Source organism: Aedes albopictus, chromosome 2, assembly GCF_035046485.1.
Source record: "Aedes albopictus strain Foshan chromosome 2, AalbF5, whole genome shotgun sequence".
NCBI lineage: Eukaryota > Metazoa > Arthropoda > Insecta > Diptera > Culicidae > Aedes > Aedes albopictus.
Genome location: NC_085137.1, coordinates 449,832,364 through 449,852,143, shown reverse-complemented (window position 1 = coordinate 449,852,143; position 19,780 = coordinate 449,832,364). Strand labels below are relative to the sequence as shown.

General features: G+C 37.9%; 3 protein-coding genes across 9 annotated transcripts in view; 1 reads left to right on the top strand and 2 right to left on the bottom strand.

Annotated features, from left to right (window-relative positions):
• Positions 1 to 19,780, bottom strand: part of LOC134288589 (uncharacterized protein DDB_G0283357-like) — a 498,750-nt gene that overhangs the window by 239,770 nt on the left and 239,200 nt on the right. The window lies entirely within an intron of this gene.
• LOC109419671 (carbonic anhydrase 1) overlaps positions 1 to 19,780 on the bottom strand; it is a 111,928-nt gene that overhangs the window by 42,858 nt on the left and 49,290 nt on the right. The window lies entirely within an intron of this gene.
• LOC109419672 (uncharacterized) lies at positions 5,717 to 11,012 on the top strand. Its single transcript, XM_019693908.3, has 4 exons — positions 5,717 to 5,883; positions 5,954 to 6,045; positions 6,116 to 6,278; positions 6,342 to 11,012. The coding sequence occupies exons 1-4, from the start codon at positions 5,754 to 5,756 to the stop codon at positions 6,488 to 6,490; spliced, it is 534 nt and encodes a 177-aa protein (XP_019549453.3). The 5' UTR covers positions 5,717 to 5,753; the 3' UTR covers positions 6,491 to 11,012.

Sequence of the window (19,780 nt, the reverse complement as noted above, 5' to 3'; positions counted from 1 at the left end):
TGGGCCATCATTCCGAAGCACGATCTTTCCGTCGACGTAATCTGAACTGTTCCTAAATCCTGAGAATACTTTATTTAGTAAAGCAATAATTTTAATAAAATTGGGAAACTTATTAATGGAACATATTCCAACGTTATGTTAAACGTATAGACAGAGCTGAAAAATATCAGAATTTTCAGTTGACTGCATGAGCACCTTCACTATCACTGAAGGCCGATCAACATCAAGACGATAATTACAAGCTAGGATATAACTTTTTTCACAATCACAGATGACTTTACGGTCTTCGACAAAGTTTTTTTTCACACTTTCGGCTATATTTTATTATCATAGGTTACAAGATTCATGTAATATTTGACAAAAAATGCAAGCAATAAAACCATAAAAAAAATTCCCAATAGTTTTAGACCTTGTTTTAGACGCAAAAGAGGATTGAGAAAAACTTTGTCCGAGGTTGATGCGATAATTTTCATTTTCCCATATAAAGTTGATCCATCCTACTGTATATTTTTACACCTCAGCAATCTGAAATGGTGTGATTTGTTGAGACTGCTTTAGTACAGACAAACAGACATATCATTTGGAACATATTGCTGTTATATTCATCGTCACGAAAAAATAATCGCCAAATGCTAATCAGGTTACATTTCACAACCCACTGCTGGCTTGATGGCGGTAGTGAGGAAACGTCAATCGAACAAAAACGATTTAACGCGTAACTTTACCAAACACCGTATCTAACAAAATCCACGAACGAAGACGATCGAAGCGGAAGTTCGCTGTTCCCATAGCAACTAATACATTGAGATTGAGCATTTCAGAAACGTGAAAAAATCCGGGCATTTTTTCACAAATCATCCCTAAAGGTGAGTGATACAAGTAATCCTTAACGAAATTCAGCGCCTCATGTGAAAATCTCTTTTATATTTACATAGAGTAATGCGGGGCAAAAGTTCGCAGTGAGTCTTTTTTAAAAACCCAGGCAAACTTGTATAGATTCGACACATTGTCAGGCCAGATAATCGTCAAACTGGAACGATTTCGTTATGTAGTGGCAGAGTTATGTAAACAAGTGTGTTTCTAGCTGTTTTAATGTAATTTTTGGACCTTTTGTAATAAGAATTTGTAATGAACGGAAGAAGAAGATTTACAAAATCTCTTGATGTCGGAGAATCGTCATTCCATAGTAGTTCGAGAGGTGCACTCGAACAAACAAAAATATTCTAGTGCTTCTTGTAGAAAGGAACATTGCTAAAGCCTCGACAGTGTGGCAAAAGTTCGCAGTAGCTGTGGGGCAAAAGTTCACACTATATTTCTGAATCTAGAGCATCAATATAGTTACAAAACATTTGAAGCAATGACGATTTTGTATAGAAACTAATATTATGTATAATATCTGTAGTATGCATCTTTAAATCGTTCTGAAAAAGGATTTGAACTTATTTTTGGAAGATAATCGATTATAAGGCAATCAGTGTGTTCGCCTTTTAAAAATGAAAAATGGATGAAAAACATTTTGGAACATTTTTTCGCCATATTCATGTCAACCTTTGAAAGTTTTTGGGAATATTATGTTGTACTTTTTTGGGGGTCTTTCATAGCTTAGTTTGTAAATTCATACTTATAATTCATCACCATACTGACGAAGGTTAGAATAAAATTACGGTCCCGTTCAAAAGTTTTGTAGCATATTTGTTTTTTTTTTTTCAAGTATTTTGTGTAACACTTACAGCTGTAATTATTTCACAATGTATTTTGACAACTTCAGTAACGCTCTTTGTTATAAGTTTTGGAAGTGTTCATAAAATACACTGCATACTTAAGCTGAGTACCAGGCCGTGTTTCAATTGGTATGTAAGGTCATGAATTGAAAGAAACACATTACGTGCATAGAGTGAAATGGTGAACATGAATATACATGAAATAAATGAATTTCACACTATGGGACAAAAGTTCGCATTTGAGTACTTGAATTAAAAATTTTATTACTAGAACTACCCAAGGAACGTGAAAAAATCTAGTACTACGTTTCGAAGGTAACATGACAGGGATTCGTTTATTTGATTAAGTCTGTTAGGTGCGAACTTTTGCCCCGCATTACTCTATGTTACATACGGTGTTTGGTAAAGTTAGGCTTGATTTATATTTGATTCAACCGTTGAAACAAGCACGATGGTTAGTGAGTAGAGTGAGACGTCTGTATATATGTGGTCTTAGTTCAGTCAAGATGTTGTTCTCTTACACATATTTATCGCTTGCATTGTCTTTGTTCACCTTTATAGTTCCTGTGAAGCACCCAATGCTGGTACTGCATCACTATCGGTAGCCTCTAATGTGGTCTGAGCCTATTTTCTTGCTAATCGTTCCTCAAGTTAGGGAACGTCCATAAATTACGTCACGCTTTGAGGGGGAGGGGGTGTTCGGCAAAGTTTGGCGACCCATACTAAAATTTTAAAGGCCTCATACAAAAAGTGTGACATAGGGGGGAGGGGGTTGAAAATTGTCAAATTTTGTGTGACGTAATTTATGGACGTTCCCTTATTTAAAAAAAACCGTGGTTTGATGTGTCGCATGCATGGGTTTGGTTCACTTTTGTATTTGGCCACATTCGGTAGGATACCCGAGAAATCCAATCCTGAACACTATCGGTAGTTTTGAATGCGGTCTGAGTCAATTTTCTTGCTAACCGTTTTTCGAGTTATCTAAAAAGTCACGATTTGTTGTATACCATGCATGGGCTAGGATCTTTTTTTTTTCATTTGGCCACTTACAGCGGGATACCCGGAACCGATTCCAGGACAATACCGATTATCCCTTATAAGTTTGAGACTAGTTTCTTGCTAACTGTTCATCAGGCTTCCTAAAAAAACATGAATTGATGTGTCTAATGGATGGGTTTGGTTCATTTGTGCAATTGACCACTTCTGGCGTAACAACTGAACCGGTTCTGGAACACTACCGATATTGTCTAATGTGGTCTGAGCCTATTTTCTTGCTAACCATTCATCAAGTTATCTGAAAAGCCGCTATCTGATGTGTCACATGCATGGGTTTGGTGCCTTTTGGCATTTGGCCACTTCCGGCGGGACACCCTAGATCGGTTCCGGTACACTATCGGTAGTCTTTAAAGATATCTTAGTTGTGGTCTGAGTTTATTTTCTTGCTAATCGTTTATCAAATAATTTAAATATCCGCTGTTTAATGTGCCGCAGGCATGGGTTTGGTTCTCTTCCACATTTGACCACATCGGGCGGGACACCTGGAACCGGTTCCGGAACACTATCGGTTGATCCAAATATGGTCTGAAACTATTTTCTAGCTAAAGATTTATCAGGTTGCCTAAAGAGCCGCGATTTGATGTGTCGCATGTGAGGGTTTGTTTAACTTTTATGCTCGGCTACTTCCGGTAGGACATCTGGGTTCTGTAAAACTACCGGTTCAAATATGGTCTGAGAATGTTTTCCTGCCTACTGTTCATCAGGTTATCGAAAAAGCCGCTGTTTGATGTGTCGCATGCATGGGTTTGGTTCACTTTCATATTTGGCCACTTTCGGCGGAACACTAGGAACCGGTTCCGGAACACTACCGGTTCAGATATGGTCTGAGAATGTTTTCCTGCCTACTGTTCATCAGGTTATCGAAGAAGCCGCTGTTTGATGTGTCGCATGCATGGGTTTGGTTCACTTTCATATTTGGCCACTTCCGGCGGAACACCCGGAACCGGTTCCGGATTACTACCGGTTCAGATATGGTCTGAGACTATTTCCCTGCTTACCGTTCATCAGGTTATTCAAAATGGCGTGGTTTGATGTGTCGCATGCATGGGATTGTAGCGTTTTCGTATCTGGCCCCTTCCTGGGGTACCGATCTGGAACACCTTAATGGCCATAACTCCGGAACGGCTGGACCGATCTGAACCATTTTCAATAGGAAACAATGGGACAATGTACCCCGTCGAATGAACCATCGGTCGTTGAAATCGGTTCATATTTACTATCTAAACATGAGGTGACCTTTTTGTACACATACACACACACGCACATACGCACACACATACATACACACACACACATACACACACACATACACACACACAGACATCATCTCAACTCGTCCAGCTGAGTCGATTGGTACATAAGACTTGACCCCTCCGAGGGCTCTATAAAATTTTCGTTTTTGGAGTAAACATATAGCCTTTTGATACACCTTGGTGTACGAGAAAGGCAAAAAGTAAATAGTATAATTCCATTTTTTTTTTTTTGTTTAGAGAGACTTTACCTCTGGGGCATTCGTCTCTGAATAAAATTCCATTTTCGGACGTCATTGACGTGAGGTCCTACAGAGGGCCAAACATTGACCTTGTAGCCGCAAAAATCCGGGTGCGATTATCCCGACAACGACATCAGCAAAGAAATCCAGAGACGCATTGTGGCAGGAAATCAAGCATTCTTTGGACTCCGCAGAACTCTACGATCGAACAACATATTGTATCTGTGGACAAAATTTGGAAAAGATCGGACTATTCTGCACGAAGTTATAAGCATTTTTGAAAAAGGTAGAATTGTCCGATAGCCAACTTTGTGCTAATATATCTCCGGATTCAATGAACCGAATGCAATGAAATTTTGACTATTTACGACTTATATAATGAGCTCTAAAAAACGTTTGACTTAACTTAAAATTATTAACAAGAGAAAAAGTTATAGCGATTTCCTTTATTTTATGATTTTTTAGTAAATTGGTCTATTTTTAATATACATCCCATTAATTTTTCAATGAATTGCCGGCTATGTTGTTATTTTCTTTCAAAACGAATTTATATCCAAGACAAATTGGAGGGAATATAAATTAACTATAATTAGCATCTTGAATTTTGAAACGATGTTGAAATTTGAGAAAATTTGGTGTTTTATTAGAAAAATAATCAAATCGTTATATTTTTCTTCTGTGTAAAGAATTTTAAGTTAAGTCAAAAGTTTTTCAAAGCTCATTATATAAGTCATAAATGGTCAACATTTCATTGCATTCGGTTCATTGAATGTGGAGATAAAACAGCTCAAAGTTGGCAATCGGATAAATATACCTTTTTCCTAAAATCTTCATGACTTCGTGCAGAATAGCCCGATTTCTTGTTGTCCACTGATACACAACTAAATGATCAACTAATAGTAAAAATTCGAGAATATTTGATGCAATTTTCGAAAAGTTACAGCTATTTGAATATTTTTTGAGAAGGGAAAATTTTGCCTGTCCCGATCATTTTGTCTATCCCCTGTATGTATATGATAGATTCCCAAAATTAAAAAAAATATATGATCACTCCGAGCTGATTCGATGCCAGCTAAAAAAAAACGTTCAACGTTCAAGATTATTTGTCAGTTTGTATTGGTAAATGTATGAGTACACAGGCTGACAAAGTGATGACAGACAGATGAACATCATTTTAATAAAATACGAACACATAAATGAAGGAATGTTTAAATGTATGTTTTCAATTCTCGAAACGCTGGGCAGCTAACCAACATCGCGTAGTCGTTCCTTAGAGAAACTTCAATGAATTGTTATTTCAAAAATGTAAGTATTTTGTGAAAGGCTTAAAAAAGAAAATAGTTTAAAGAGCGAGATTAACGCCACATCTTTCTCCGGCCTACGAATAAAACCCCATTTGTTATTAACAAGTACAAGCTGATAACGATCATCAGTGAAGTCAATCGTTGTTGGATTATACGAGTTAGTTTTATACCATCTGCGCTATGGAGCCGTACCTTCAGCGTTACATTTTGTGTCATGGATACGCCATAGGCCTCGGTGCTTTTATTGTGGGGCCGCTTACAGTGGCCTTCAGTGCACTAGGATTAACTTCATCTTCTCATCTGGCATTTTGTATGCTTCAACTTCTAGTATTTATTGTGTTTGCTTTAACTTTGGTTAGTAATGAACTGTGGTATTGCAGATACTTGGGTATACATGATCGGACGCTGGGCGTGGCTGTTGGGCGTTCTGTGGATATTGTCCGGTGTCAGCTTCCTGTTTGGAATTGTTAAGGTGCTCAAGACCCCTTTGCTTACAGAGCCAAAATTCAACACATTTTCCATCTCTTTCCAACTCTTAACAGAAAAGAAAACCAGCCCTGTACCCACTGCTTCTCCTGATTGGAGTTCAACTGCTGCTTATTCTCATCGGAGATGTATTCATGGCGTTGGACCAGGACAACACCTGGAATTTGAGTTGGAATTTTACCCCGTTTTTGGACGTGGCCCAGTTTGCAAACATTATCTGTAGTGAACCGGAGAAGTACTCGATGTGATCGCATCAAGGTGACGTGTCTTTGTTTGTTTCAGACGTAATAGTGCATGTGGGATTCACAATTGTGGTGCTGGGAAAGTTGATCGATGAACATTCTTGGAAGTCCAACTGGTCGGGAACGAATATGGAGGTTTACAGTACAACTATTGTGAATGATTCGTCAGAATACGCGGTCATTAATTGAAGTTATAAAAACTCCAACAATCTCATACAGTAAATGAATACTACATTTTTAAACAATAAAAATATGTATATGTTTTTCGTGAACTGCAATAAATGCAGTTGCAGGTCTTTCACAAATAAACCATACCAAACATACTGACCAATAATTGTGTCAGAGTTACCCATAATAGTTGATTGATTGTCATATAGCATTTGGTAGTCAATGCTGAATTCTAGCAAATACCACAAATTGTGATTATTGTCCAATCACACTGCCACCCCCCACAATCACCATTATTGACTCACACTCCCGGCGAGGTGGCAAAATTGCGAAAACTACTGGAAAGTTATGAATTATTGATTAGCGTGCGACCGTTCGACCACCACCTCGCTCAGCCAATACGGCATTTTTCACACAGCTCAGCTGGCGGCGGCGGCGTGTGCAATTGCAACAACGATTGCAATGAACCCGGTTCTGCCGATTTGCACCGCGTGGTCAGTGCAACACATACGATTCTAAAGCACACACAGCTGCTTCTCTACTATAGGGCAGTTCGATTGTGTTGTGAATATTTGCTGATCCATATTTGAGTAGTAAAATGGGCTTTTGATTGCTCAAGTCCACGTGAAGGAAGTGCAGCACTGCAGCAGCGCGGGGATTTCTTCGTGGTGCTGATGCATGTCGCAAATACGCGGTAAATTGATTCTTTACAAACAGCTGACCAAACTATTATCGCTGCGGTCACTGGCTTGGGCAATTTGCTTATTGGAATGGTGGTTTTAATAAATAAAATGTTCCTTAACGTCAAAGTTACAGAGATGATTACATTAGTCCGTCAATCTTAAATTGCGATAACGTTCCTAACTACAATGAAAGTGTTAGAGTCCTGGAATTGGATGGAAAACTTTCTTGATCCCTTCTTTCTTGATCATTGAGTATCAGTTAATTACCACGAAAGAGTTTTTAGAACCCTTTCTAAAAAAAGCTCTGTCCAACAGAGGTGGTGAAGCTATAATGAGGGAAAGAACATTCAGAGTGTATCATCAATCAACAACCGTTCTTATCGCTATGTTAAGATCATCATCTCCCAGTTATGAAAGCCACACAGTCAACTAAACACGTTCTAAGTACCAGTTTCAATTTTGATTCGAAACTCCCATCTCCCAGCCACAATGGAACCGTGAACTTCGATTGTACTGCCTCGTCAAGAGTTACGTCCTCGAAGTGGCGGCCCGTTGCTGCCACTCGATCGCTCTGGCAGATCACCCGCATACTAGAAGCGTCGTTGGTTTTCTGAATCGGGTGTATCCTTGTAAATGAAATTCTATCGGAGTGATCCTCCACAAGAAAATTATAAAACGAAACTTTACTCATAATAGATTTCATCATTTTTTTGGACTGAATCCTTGATTGTTCTGTGGGTCCTGGTTAGAGCTTTGTTTTTGAATAGAAATGGAATACGTCGTACTAATCGTCCTTTTACGTTGATCAAATTGATGTAGGATACTAGATCATTTTGATTCACGCCTTCACGATTTACGAGGCTTTTTATCCCTAGGCTGGTTCGCCTCGGATAAAATGACTATTTTGTTTTTTTCTCTTTTCTTTTTTTTTTTTTTGAACGCAAATGGTAGTGTTTTTTATCGGTTTCAGGCAAGGTTCTACATTGCTTTCGGGGTATAACCCGCCTCCTAAGGATTTACTCAATTTTAGCCAAGAAATGCACAAAAAGTTCATTCTATGGAATTGCTTGCAATCAAAAGTTCAATAAAGCCTGAAACCGCAATAATCTGTATACAAGATACGGCTGTAACTCTGCGGTGAATCGGTATAATTGGCCAAAAAAATAGACTGAAAACGATGATGGCTGCCCGAGCAAATTACCATAACTGACCAGTAACAAACAGATAACTAGTGTTCGCTCCAGAACTCATTTTACAATGTTGTGTTATCATCTTGATTATTCATGTTAACATACCTGTCGAACTGGGGGCATCATCGACGACAACAACAACGGAAATTAGTTATCAATGGCCGTTGCAAATATCTTTCTGATAACAAAATGAGTTTTCAATAGGATAAAAATAATTGATTTGCAGAAGTTGTTATCAGGTTGCCTTTGATGATAACATCATAAGATATTTTAATGATATCCTGAGTATACGTGATTGTTATCATGGTTGTTATGTTGCCTGGTGATTCAGCCAAAATGAGAACAAATTTAGTTAATTATTTTTGATATCAGATAACACAGTATGTTATCCGGTTGTTATGGAACTTTGCTCGGAAAAATTAGCCATACAAAACCATGCTATGTATTGTAATTTTACAGTAAACACATCATCGCCACTAATAAATAATACCATTCAGTGTATGGTAAATGGCACTTTACAATAATAATGTGAAAAGAGAGAAGAGTGAGACGTCTCTACGTCTGTGATCAGACGCAATGGGTTCTAAGTGTTCTAGGCGTCACAATAGATCAAAAAACTGGTCGCAGTGACTTATATACCCAACAAGGAATAAAAAAAAAGTGTTCTAGGCGTAAGTCGTCCCCTTGAGTGTTCACTGTCAACTTTCGATCAAACTTATACTGTTTTTATTGTTAGAAAACAAATGCTTTTTCTCGAATATCAAGTGATTCAAACTATTTAGAAATTAACCGAATTGCAACAATAAAAAAACTTGTTGGGACCTTCTGTAAAACTAATTTAAGTTAAAATTAGTAGAATAATATATTTTGACGGGCTTGGTGATCTAGTGGCTACCGCTTCTGATTCGTGCTTTCCCTCCTACTTTGTATCTTTCGCTTTCTATATGCTTTCTCCCTCCTCTACTTAGGCAACTCATGTACAGGGTGTCAGGTTCCTGAGTGCAAACTTTTTAAAGGGTGATAGAGGACCATAAATGGTGAAAAAAATTGTTCTACGCATATGGTCAAACCTCAACCGTTACGTAGTTATTGAACTCCCCATGTTTTTGACTCTTATTGCCTTAACTGGTTATAACTTTAAAATGGTTAAACTTATCGCAGTTTTTTTACCCTTATTCGAAAGATTATTGAATTTTCTATCAAATGACAACTTTTAACCCATTGGTTTAGTTAAATAACTAAGCTTTCTAGAGAAAATAGCTTAAAAGTAGTGAGTTTTAATTTGTTTTTGTCAATTATCTTTGAAAAATGCGTAATAATTTAAAATTCCTTCTTTGGCAAAGTTGTGGCCCCTGTTCCACTCTACAATTCGTTCTTTGACGCAAAACTTCTATCTCTTATCGTTTTCTTGCAATTTTGATTTAAACGTCGCATTCCAGATCAAAAATTTGCAATCGTCATGGTAAGCACTTTTTTGCGCACTGTGCTGCATATTTAAATCAAAATTGCAAGAAAACGATAAGAGTTAGAAGTTTGACGTCAAAGAACGAATTGTAGAGTGGAACAGGGGCCACAACTTTGCCAAGAAAAGAATTTTAATTTATTACGCATAGTTCAAAGATAATTGACATTAACAAATTAAAACACGCTATTTTTAGCTATTTTGCTCTAGAAAACTTAGTTAATTAACTAAACCAATCGATTCAAACATGCCATTTGATAGAAAATTCAATAATCTTTCGAATAAGGGTTAAAAAACCATTTTAAAGTTATAGCTAGTTAAGGCAATAAGAGTCAAAAACATGGGGAGCTGAATAACTACGTAACGGTTGAGATTTAACCATATGTGTAGAACAGTTTTTTCACCATATATGGTCCTCTATCACCCTTTAAAAAGTTTGCACTCATGAACCTAACACCCTGTATAATATGATTATCGCTAGAACCAGAAACGGTTAACCCTTATGTGGCCGGCAGGGTACCCGGGTACCCAGCACCCATTTAAAATACACGGTGTAGAAAAAAGCAAAAAGTTTGCCGGCCACATAACGGTTATTAAGCCGTTTTCCTTCCTTCCAATTTTCACAGCGGATTAATCCATCATATAACGCCTGCGAGTTAGGCAATCAAGCGAACTGTGCCGCATCAACTTCTCAATAATAATCTTAAATGTCTAACACCTTGCGCCTGGCAACCCTCTGCAAACCATATCCCACCAACACTCCGACATCCACACGAATTTGCGCAGACGCAGAGAGGTATATTCAGTCTGCTGTGGATACAAACGATTGCAATAATCACTTCCTTCCTTTCCTCACATTGACCTGCAATCTGACTTAATAGGCGCCATTGTCGCCTAAAATTAGAAGATCACCAACGCTCACACACTGAAGATGTCTGCTAGTCCCCGGCAGAGATCTCATTGGTTTCTTGCGTGAGTGTAGCTGGTCTGGCGATACTGGAGTGCGTTTTACCCCTTCTCATGCGACAAACACTGTTTTCGAACCACCGGGGTAAAGTTTTAACTGATGACACAGTGGTCACCCTGCATCGCCATTAAGAAACTTTATTTCTGCTTTGTTATTTTCGGATTTGTTATTGAGCCCAAATCGAGCAGACGAAAACCTCGATCTTTCCACGATGGCTGGCTACTCGGAATCTCCCAAAAATGAGCACGTGGTTTATGGACAGCCCCACTCACAACTTTCGGAAACAGGGGATAAAAAAGAAGTAGCCGTGGCTGCGAGTATATGCGTAATATTGGATTGTTTCGCATTTAATATGTACATCGCAGTGACATATCAACGCTTGTTGATTCAGCACATTTCGAATGATCGAGGTAAGACGGTATGAGTATAAACTATGTTCATATTGCTTCACATGATAAATTGTTACGCGTTTCATAAAACATATATGTGCTTATGGGATTTCCTGGATACCCTTAAACTCCCTCTCACTTCAACTTAAGCTCGCCTCAAACTCCTTTCAACTCCCTTCTCTGCCCCTTCCTCATAAACCCATCATATACCTCACTATAAATCATTTAACCGCTCTGAATACATCGAAACCCCCATTTAGGTAATAAGTTGATACATCCTAAATAATATTTTTCTAAATGGATTCAGGAATTACCTATATGGATTTCAAGGTAATGCAAAGAAGTTTAAGAGGGACGAAAGGTTTGAAGGTGGGTCATGCGCGGTTTTTTTGAGAGATTTCAAGGAACTGACTAGAGGGAAGGCTCAGAGGCGTTAAAAGGTGTTTCGGGGGCGTTTTCAGGGGGTTTTGGATGGTCTTAGGTGCTTTGCAGGGATTCCAAGAAGTTTTTCAAGAGTTTTCTGAGGCGTTACGGGAGTGTTTCAGAAGGTCTCAGGTGAATTGTATGGGGGTTTTACGGTGGTATTTCAGGAAGGTTCCGGAGGCGATGCTAGGGTATTATCGGGGGTTTCGGGGGGTCTCATGTGCGTTACATGGGGCCCTAGGGGGTTTTCGGAGGCGTTTTGTGAAGTTTCAAGTAGTTTCAGGTAGTTCCGAACACATTACACGCGTGTGTCCAGAGGTTTCGTAGAGAATGAGGTGGGTTACAGGGTTCTGGTTCCGCATAACAAGGGTATTTTTGGGCTCATAGGAGGGTTATAGGCGGTCCGACGGGATATCAGGGGGTTTCCGAGGCATTTAAGAAAGATTCAGAGGATTTTCAGCGGACTTTGGAAACGATTCAGAAGCGTTTCCGGAGGTTTCAATGATTTTCTTGTGCGTTACAGAGGACCGAGGTGGGTTCACATTCGGCGAGACGTTACAGGAGGTTTTTGATAGATTTAAGGGCCTACTGTTTTTGAAAATGCATTTTGGATCAATGTCTTTAGATGAGCTTCAGAAGATTATAAGAAGTGTTTTAAAGCGCTTCATGTGGTTCCATAAGGTATCCATCACGTTCCAGACTGATTACGCTAGTCGATTTGATGACCCTTAATCAAGGGAGCTCTTAGAGATTTGTATTGTACAGATAATACTAGTCCAATGTAGGAGCTATTTTGCGGATGCTGTTAGAATTTTGTTGCAATCATATCGCTAGAAGCAGAAATGCTGAGCCACAGCCCTAAACATGACATGACCACAGAAATTAGAACAGATGACAGCATTTTGCTTAGTCTTTTTGTATGGGAATTTTAAGCCCAACCCAAGTAACAATGAATGCTGTACAGTAAGAGTATTAGCTGAACAGTGGCTGGTTATTGGTGTCTGTAGCTGAACACATTGACAGCTGAATATTAGTCTGAAGTATGTCTTGTTCAACTTTCATAATCAGCAATACATAGATGGCTGAATATCAAGTTGAATAGAATATTCTTCATCTGCGTAACCAGTTTTAAAGCATATACAAACATGCAGAATTATTCATCTATTGTTCAACCTTTAATCAAATATTTTTGACGTGAAGTCCACATTGCTTCTTCAGCCTTAATACAGGCTTAGTTCAACTTATGTTCTATTCAAACTATTTAGACACAACAAGTTTTGCTCTTGTATTCGATGATACATATACAGTTGTGTGTAGTATACATACTAAGGTGTGTGACTATGAATCTGGAGGTCCAAGTTCAAATCCCAATTTTCACACAGATTAATTTATACATTTCGAAACATCTTTTCTAGAAATAGAAGCAGCTTATGGTAAAAAATAGGCACTCAAAGTTTTTTAATTTTTATTTTTACACAATTTATAAGTTTATAATTGATTGCTGATTAAGCGCATATTAAGCATTAAAATGCCTTTCAAAGAACCTCAAATCAGCTAAAGGTTTAATAAAATCACCAAAATTAGATGTTCGGGAGATTAACCCGGAAGCGGTCGCGTCGTGTACTGAGTACACGCACCGTAAAAAATGGTCGCATGTGGTACACAGCGTGAGTGGGGCGTCGCTGCAAGTAGTCAAAGACGCGACTGTTCGAGGGTTAATAAAGGATTGTACCCTTTGGCTCAGCTTTTGTTCAAATGAAGGCTGATTTAAAATAGTTGGAGAAACGTTTATACAGCATCAAATTGTTACCTGGGTATTCAGGTTTATCCTGGGCACCGGAGCCGGAGATCATTACGGAGAACAGAACAGTGCAAAGAGCATAAAAGCTAACAAAGAACGTGAAATTAACCAAAGAACAGAATTCAAAACATAATAAAGAGCAAAGCAGAGGATAAGACAAAAACAAAAATATTCAGCATTACCGAGACTTGCACAGAGAAAAGGAAATCCTTGATGAAAGAGAATCGAACAGATAACAGAACAGAGAAATAAGAGGACAGAGGACAGGATAGAACATATAACAGAGCGCAAACAGACTGAACTGGAGAACATAATAGAGAACGCTACAGGGTGCAGAAGAGAGAATCGAACAGGGAACAATCTGAGGATAGAATAGAGGAAATAGAATGTAGCAGATAGGAGAGAACAAAGCAGGAAAAAAACAGATTACATGATAATGAAAATATCAGAAAACAGAATATAGAATATAAAGAAATAAGTTATAGTTGGAACAACTCAATCAGCAAAAAGCAGTACATGGATCATAAAGAACGGAACATAGATAAGTACATAAGATCACCAGACAATAGACACAAGAGAAAGCCGAAGTCTACTGTTAACTTGTATTTGTTTCACTAGAATTAACTGTCATATTCGACAATGATTTTTCATAAGGGCCTAACTGACTTGATCGATTTCTCTTCGTCAACTCTCTCTTTCGCTAATAACTTGATCAAAACAGACAAAATCATTATTCTTTTTGTTTCTAGAGCAAGATGTAGTCGTCGTTTTCGCATTTCAACCAAAAAATCTTTGGAAAACTTAATACACTTTCCGTAATAACACAAAGAGAGGATCGATGTAGAGAAATCGAAAATGTCAGTTAGGCCCTAATGAAGAATCAGTGTCGAATATCTATCATACTGGTTTAGGTACTTCACAACAAACTTAGATTCTTCATTCTCCTGTTGACCTATTTTTTTTTCAACAGCCAACAACTGTTGCTTCACGATCTACACTAGATCGCAATCATCGTCGCAATGAAACTTTTACGATCCTCGTCTGAATCGTCAGTCATCAGCTACCGGCCGACAAACGTATAAATCAACGTCGATTGTATTTAAACATACACCCCACTACCGGTCGTTTATTATTATTATTTTATTGTGAAAAGAATGGGACAATCCGTTGTTCGCGAGTCTTCCTTTGCGTCTTCTGTCGTCGGTGCAAAATCACCCACTCCATACACACAAACATGTGACACTCGCATGCATGCATCAAAAGATGCCGAATCATCGGACAATTCTTCATTCGTGATTTTGATTTGATTTTTTTCTTCTTGTCTTCCCTAAACGACAACTATTTAACGACATCGGGCGATCAAGGTGGTTCACATTTGCCTATCATGATCCAAGGGGGAAATTTTGGCGGATCAGTGACAAAGTCACCGACGCAGTTTATGGTTTGCGTTGCGGGTGACTTGATCGAGGATAAGTTTCAACGCAGTTATCCGGATCTGGTGTAGTGAAGTTCGTGATTTGCAGACGGCTATAGCAATTTGGCCTGTTTTGATGCAAAAATTGAAAAAATATCAGAACTCGTCATGGTCTAGGTTTATAACTGATAATGATGAACTTTAGGATTTATGTCAGTTTATGGAAATGGCACTGCAACGTTTTTGCCAGACCAAATCATAATCTTAAAACATGTTATGGTTTTCTTGAAAATATAGTATGGACTCATTTGGGCAGAGTGTCCTATTTTGGAAACTATCAGCTTTTGTCTACGGCGTGAAACGCACAGTATCCGGCCTTGTACAAAAACCCAAGTCAATTGATATAAAATTGTTTGGGTTATTTCAAAAAGTCAATTTTGAACCGATCAACTTGATTTTTGAAACACGATCAGCTAGGCACAATACCCGATCAGGCATAACAAAAACACAACATAATTATATCAACGGTTGATATCTATATCAAGGTTTGTTATATTTAGATATATTTGTTGGAATTGGTACGAAAACTAGTTTGTATTATTTCAAGGTTCTAACAAAGTCAGTTACAACAAATGAATATGTATTTGATCATCATAACACCAACATTGTAACAAACTCAGTAATAATTTTTAAAATGCAATGTGTAACTAATCATTTTTTTTTTTTTTGTGGTCTTTAGTGCGTAAATTACTCGCTGTATGGCGCCATTGTGTTTAGATTGTTGATATCCTTTATTATATGAACTACCAAAACAGCTCATGTCTTCATCAAATTTGTACAGAAAGCTTATGATTTTGGAAGGTGGCAAATGAGGTAAGCAACTCCAGCATTACGTGATGATATTGGGTAATTTTAAATGTTTCTTATCACGATCCAGATCATCTGCTCAGGTCGTATGTTCAGCAAAGTTGTTCATGATTCTTGAAATTCTCGAATGGTGTAAAATTGTATGCACAATTTCACTACTACGAACTATTTGATATGTTAAATCTCATTATTCTGCTGTCCTAGGAAGTTCGAATCATCACTCATCAACAAAGTTGTCGAGAAGTCCTTGACTCTCAAGTGGAAAATGTTATATGTAATTGAACCGTGGCGTTTACATTTGTTTACAGGATTTTGTACATATCTTACAGGTTGTCTGTTTATTATGGATGGCCACGGAGTACTTTGAGGTAATATTTCTAGAGATATTAAAAGTATTTCCCTTGTAGATCTTCTAGGGAGCTCACTAGAAGTTCTTCAAGAGATCTCCGACAGTTTTCGCAACGATTCCTACGTGAATTCTTTCTGACGATCCTCCAGTCAATTTTTTCTAAAAAATTTCTTAAAGAGATTTCCCCTAAAGTGCCTTTAGAAATTGTGGTTGGAGAATTCTTCAGCAACTTCTTCAAGGATTTCTTAAGAAAGGCTTCCGATGATTCCTACAAAAAAAAAAGATTCCTACGGTATTTCCTCCAAGGAATCCCTCTAGAGATTTTTTCAATTTTCAAAGGATTCCTCCAGGAATATATGCAAAAAATCCATAAGAAATTCCTCCACGTATTCTTCCGGGTAATCCTCTAAGAAATTCTTCAACAATTCCTCCATGATTTTTGCATGACTCTTTGAATTCTTCAAAAAACTTTGCCCACAGATTTGTTGAAAGATTATTTCATATACATGTTGGGATCCCAAGTAAACCACTCCTATGAACCATCATCTCTGATCATAGAACACAAAAACACATTCAAATTCACCAATTATATTTCACCGATCAGATCACGTCGCCTTTGATCTGTCGGAGCTCTCAACTTGAACTACTAATATGAATTCAATTGTACAGTATACAGATCATTCGTGATGGGATTTCCCGCAAGGTTTAACTTAAGTTTAAAATCCAACATACATTTCCTCCCTTGAGAAATTCTTCAGAGAATCCAAAAGGGAGACTCTTTAAGACATTCTTAGCAAGTTACTTTTAGCCTATGCATCACAAATTCCTTAAAGGATTCTCCATCAGGTAAAATATATTAGAAATTCTGAAGGATCTCTGTAATTAATTAAGTTCTAGTTTTAAAGTTAAACTTTCCAATCCAATTCCCTTTTTTTTTCTTCGAAATTTCTTAGTATGTGGTCACTCAGTCTCAGTTGTGAATATCACTACAATTAACTACAGCTTTTTTTCCGCATAGATAATCTGTGTATGCATATCTGCCGATCGAAATAGTTATGTACTAAAAAAAGAAGTGTAGTTGTTTTATTAGAGTTAATAAAATATTTAATTCAACAGCGAAACGATGTGTTTTGATATCCCTTTGGATTTCCTTAACGCTGTGTGTTCGAAAACAAATTACTCCAAGTATTTATCGAAAGGTTTCTTTACAAATTTTATCGACAATTACACCAATGACTCATTATGGAAATGCTTTTTTCTATCCTTTTAAAAATTCATTCATAAATTCCTCCAAGGGAATATTCCTGAAAGAATTTGCGGTGGATATTCTCACCGAAACATTCACCACTTAAGCGCCATGATACTACTGAACAACTTTGCAGAAGGCATATCATTAAATAATAATGAAATAAAACATGGAAAAACAATGGAAATAAACGCTGGCGCATTTAGTGCTTAATTCCACACTTTTCACTATTTGAAAGTCATTAGCTATCTGTTCAACTTAGTTAATAACACGAAGATATAATTGCTACCAACTGTATTAGGAACAGTTTCTTGTGATGTCATTTCGCGGTACAGCGATGTGGGCTCCAGCTCCGAAGTAGTGAACGCTGGCTCTAGTGCACAACAAGCGTGCACGACATTGAAGCTGAGGGACTAAATGGGCTGTAGTAACGTGCATGGTGACGTCTTACTGGATATGGTGACGTCATACTTTCCCTCTCCGGGTTGGATCAGCGAATCTATTTATAGAGGAGCTACCAATATGAAGAACCATTTCAGCTTATATCGCCCCTCACTTCAAGTACTGCGATGGCTTCACTGGTAAAAACGACGAGCTCCTGTTCTAGGTTCTAGCCGTCCTAGGTTCGAATCCCTGGGTTTTTCGTATACTATGTGGAGAAGTTTTTTGATGCCAGTAACTTTTTACTAAAAATAAAATATCACTCTTAAAATGGATTACCCAAAAATGAGTTAATTTTTACACTACCTAATTTTTACCCAATATATTTATAACTACTTTATAACAACATGTGATATAATTTTATTTTTCTTTCTTGATTTTTTATATCTCATTTTGTTATAAGCTTGTTATAATTGCATCAAGACCTGTTATAATTATGTTATGGCTAGAGCAATTTTAGTTATATTGTTTGTTATTTTAACACCTAATCGGCGAATTTTATAACTCATTCTGTTATGAAATATCTTTGATATAAATAACTTAATCGGTTATAATCAGCGTACGCAGAATACGACACCGCAAGCGAAAAATAGGCAACAAAGAAGGCACGGCAACAACGATTTGTTTTTTCGTTAGCAGATAATGACAAAGATCGCTCCCGAGTTTGTTCACAACAAAACGGAAGGAATATTTATCTCGTTCTATTCACATCATGATTTTCGCATTGTTTTACTACTGAAACTCGACTTTGAGGTTTGCAAGAGTCTTAATTCGTCCAAATGCTTATGAATTCGATGATGTGGGTCGAAAATTTCAGCATAAAAGCCGGAATATCCGCACACGCACGGCAAGCGATGTTTGTTTTATTGCTCTCATCGCCTGACATGCGCTTGTTGCGGGGTGCCTTTGTTACCAACATGCACCGCGTTTGTTTTTCAGTGTGATCCGTTTTTCGTACCCTGGTTATAATTTTGTTATGCCTTTCTGATCGGGATATCTATCCATGTACAGAAATTTAAGTCAATCGGTTTGAAATTGACTGAGTTGTAGCAGCAAGTGCCCAAAATAGGTGCTCCTGCCCAAATGGTCCCAGTCCCAAGTATATAATTTTGAGTACGATTAGTTTCATGCTTTACAAAGATTCACAGGCAGTATTACTATCAAATTTAGCATTAATATTAAATAATTGTATAGAACAAGCTCACTATTTCATGGAAATTAGAAATCGAGTGCTTACCACCGCTTATTGAAGTATTATTTAGAAAGCAGTGCTAACTGTATTGCGATTAGCCAACAACCGATTCGTGGTAATTGCAACATTTGTCATACCGTCGTCGGACAAAACAATAGTCGTAATCAGCTAACGAACATCCCCACATTATCAATAACAAACCGAATCTGGTGGCAGGGGAGGGGTGACATAATTGCACGTGTATCCCGTTTCAGTTGATACATGTGGCGATCATTTGCCCCCCCGTTTGTTCTTTTCACAAGTAACCACATACTGGCACATAAAAAAATAGATGAACTGCACATGCACGGGGAGCCAACACACTTCTTGAGAATTTGTGAGATTGGTTTCTTTATACTCCTCTAAACAATGACAAGAGTGCACGGGCCATACCTCTTCTATTCGATATGAATACGACCACCGTCTGTGAAGAAGATTGGCGATGATGGTACGCTTGGTTGTGATGATCAAGTACTTCCTCGTCAATCATGTTCTGCTGTCCGCCGGGTACACAAAAGATGCATGCGGTGCATATGTTTAGGTTAGGATTGCAAACACCAGACTCACCGCAAGCTACAGTTTCGTGTTCTGCTCGCTTTTCTTTCAAGTGCAATGTCAATGCTGTGAAGAGGTGTCACCCGATGAAAGGTACATCATAGAGGTGAATAAGTGAATCTTTCAGTTGCACAATAGTTTGAAGTGGGCTCTCTGTATGGGGGAAGGTAAATATGGTGACATAACTGTAAATTTATATGAAATTACATAACCAGGATAACTGACTGTTTGAAGACAAATTTAAATTTACTCACATAACATCAATATTCATAAGCAGCCCTGTCGTCCTCCTT

Bases quoted from the DNA above. Each gene is read 5' to 3' on its own strand.
- LOC109419672 (XM_019693908.3), top strand. From the start codon at position 5,754: ATGGAGCCGTACCTTCAGCGTTACATTTTGTGTCATGGATACGCCATA. The intron at 5,884-5,953 runs GTATGCTTCAAC...GTGGTATTGCAG, and splicing joins ATCTTCTCATCTGGCATTTT to ATACTTGGGTATACATGATC. The intron at 6,046-6,115 runs GTGCTCAAGACC...AACTCTTAACAG, and splicing joins TCCTGTTTGGAATTGTTAAG to AAAAGAAAACCAGCCCTGTA.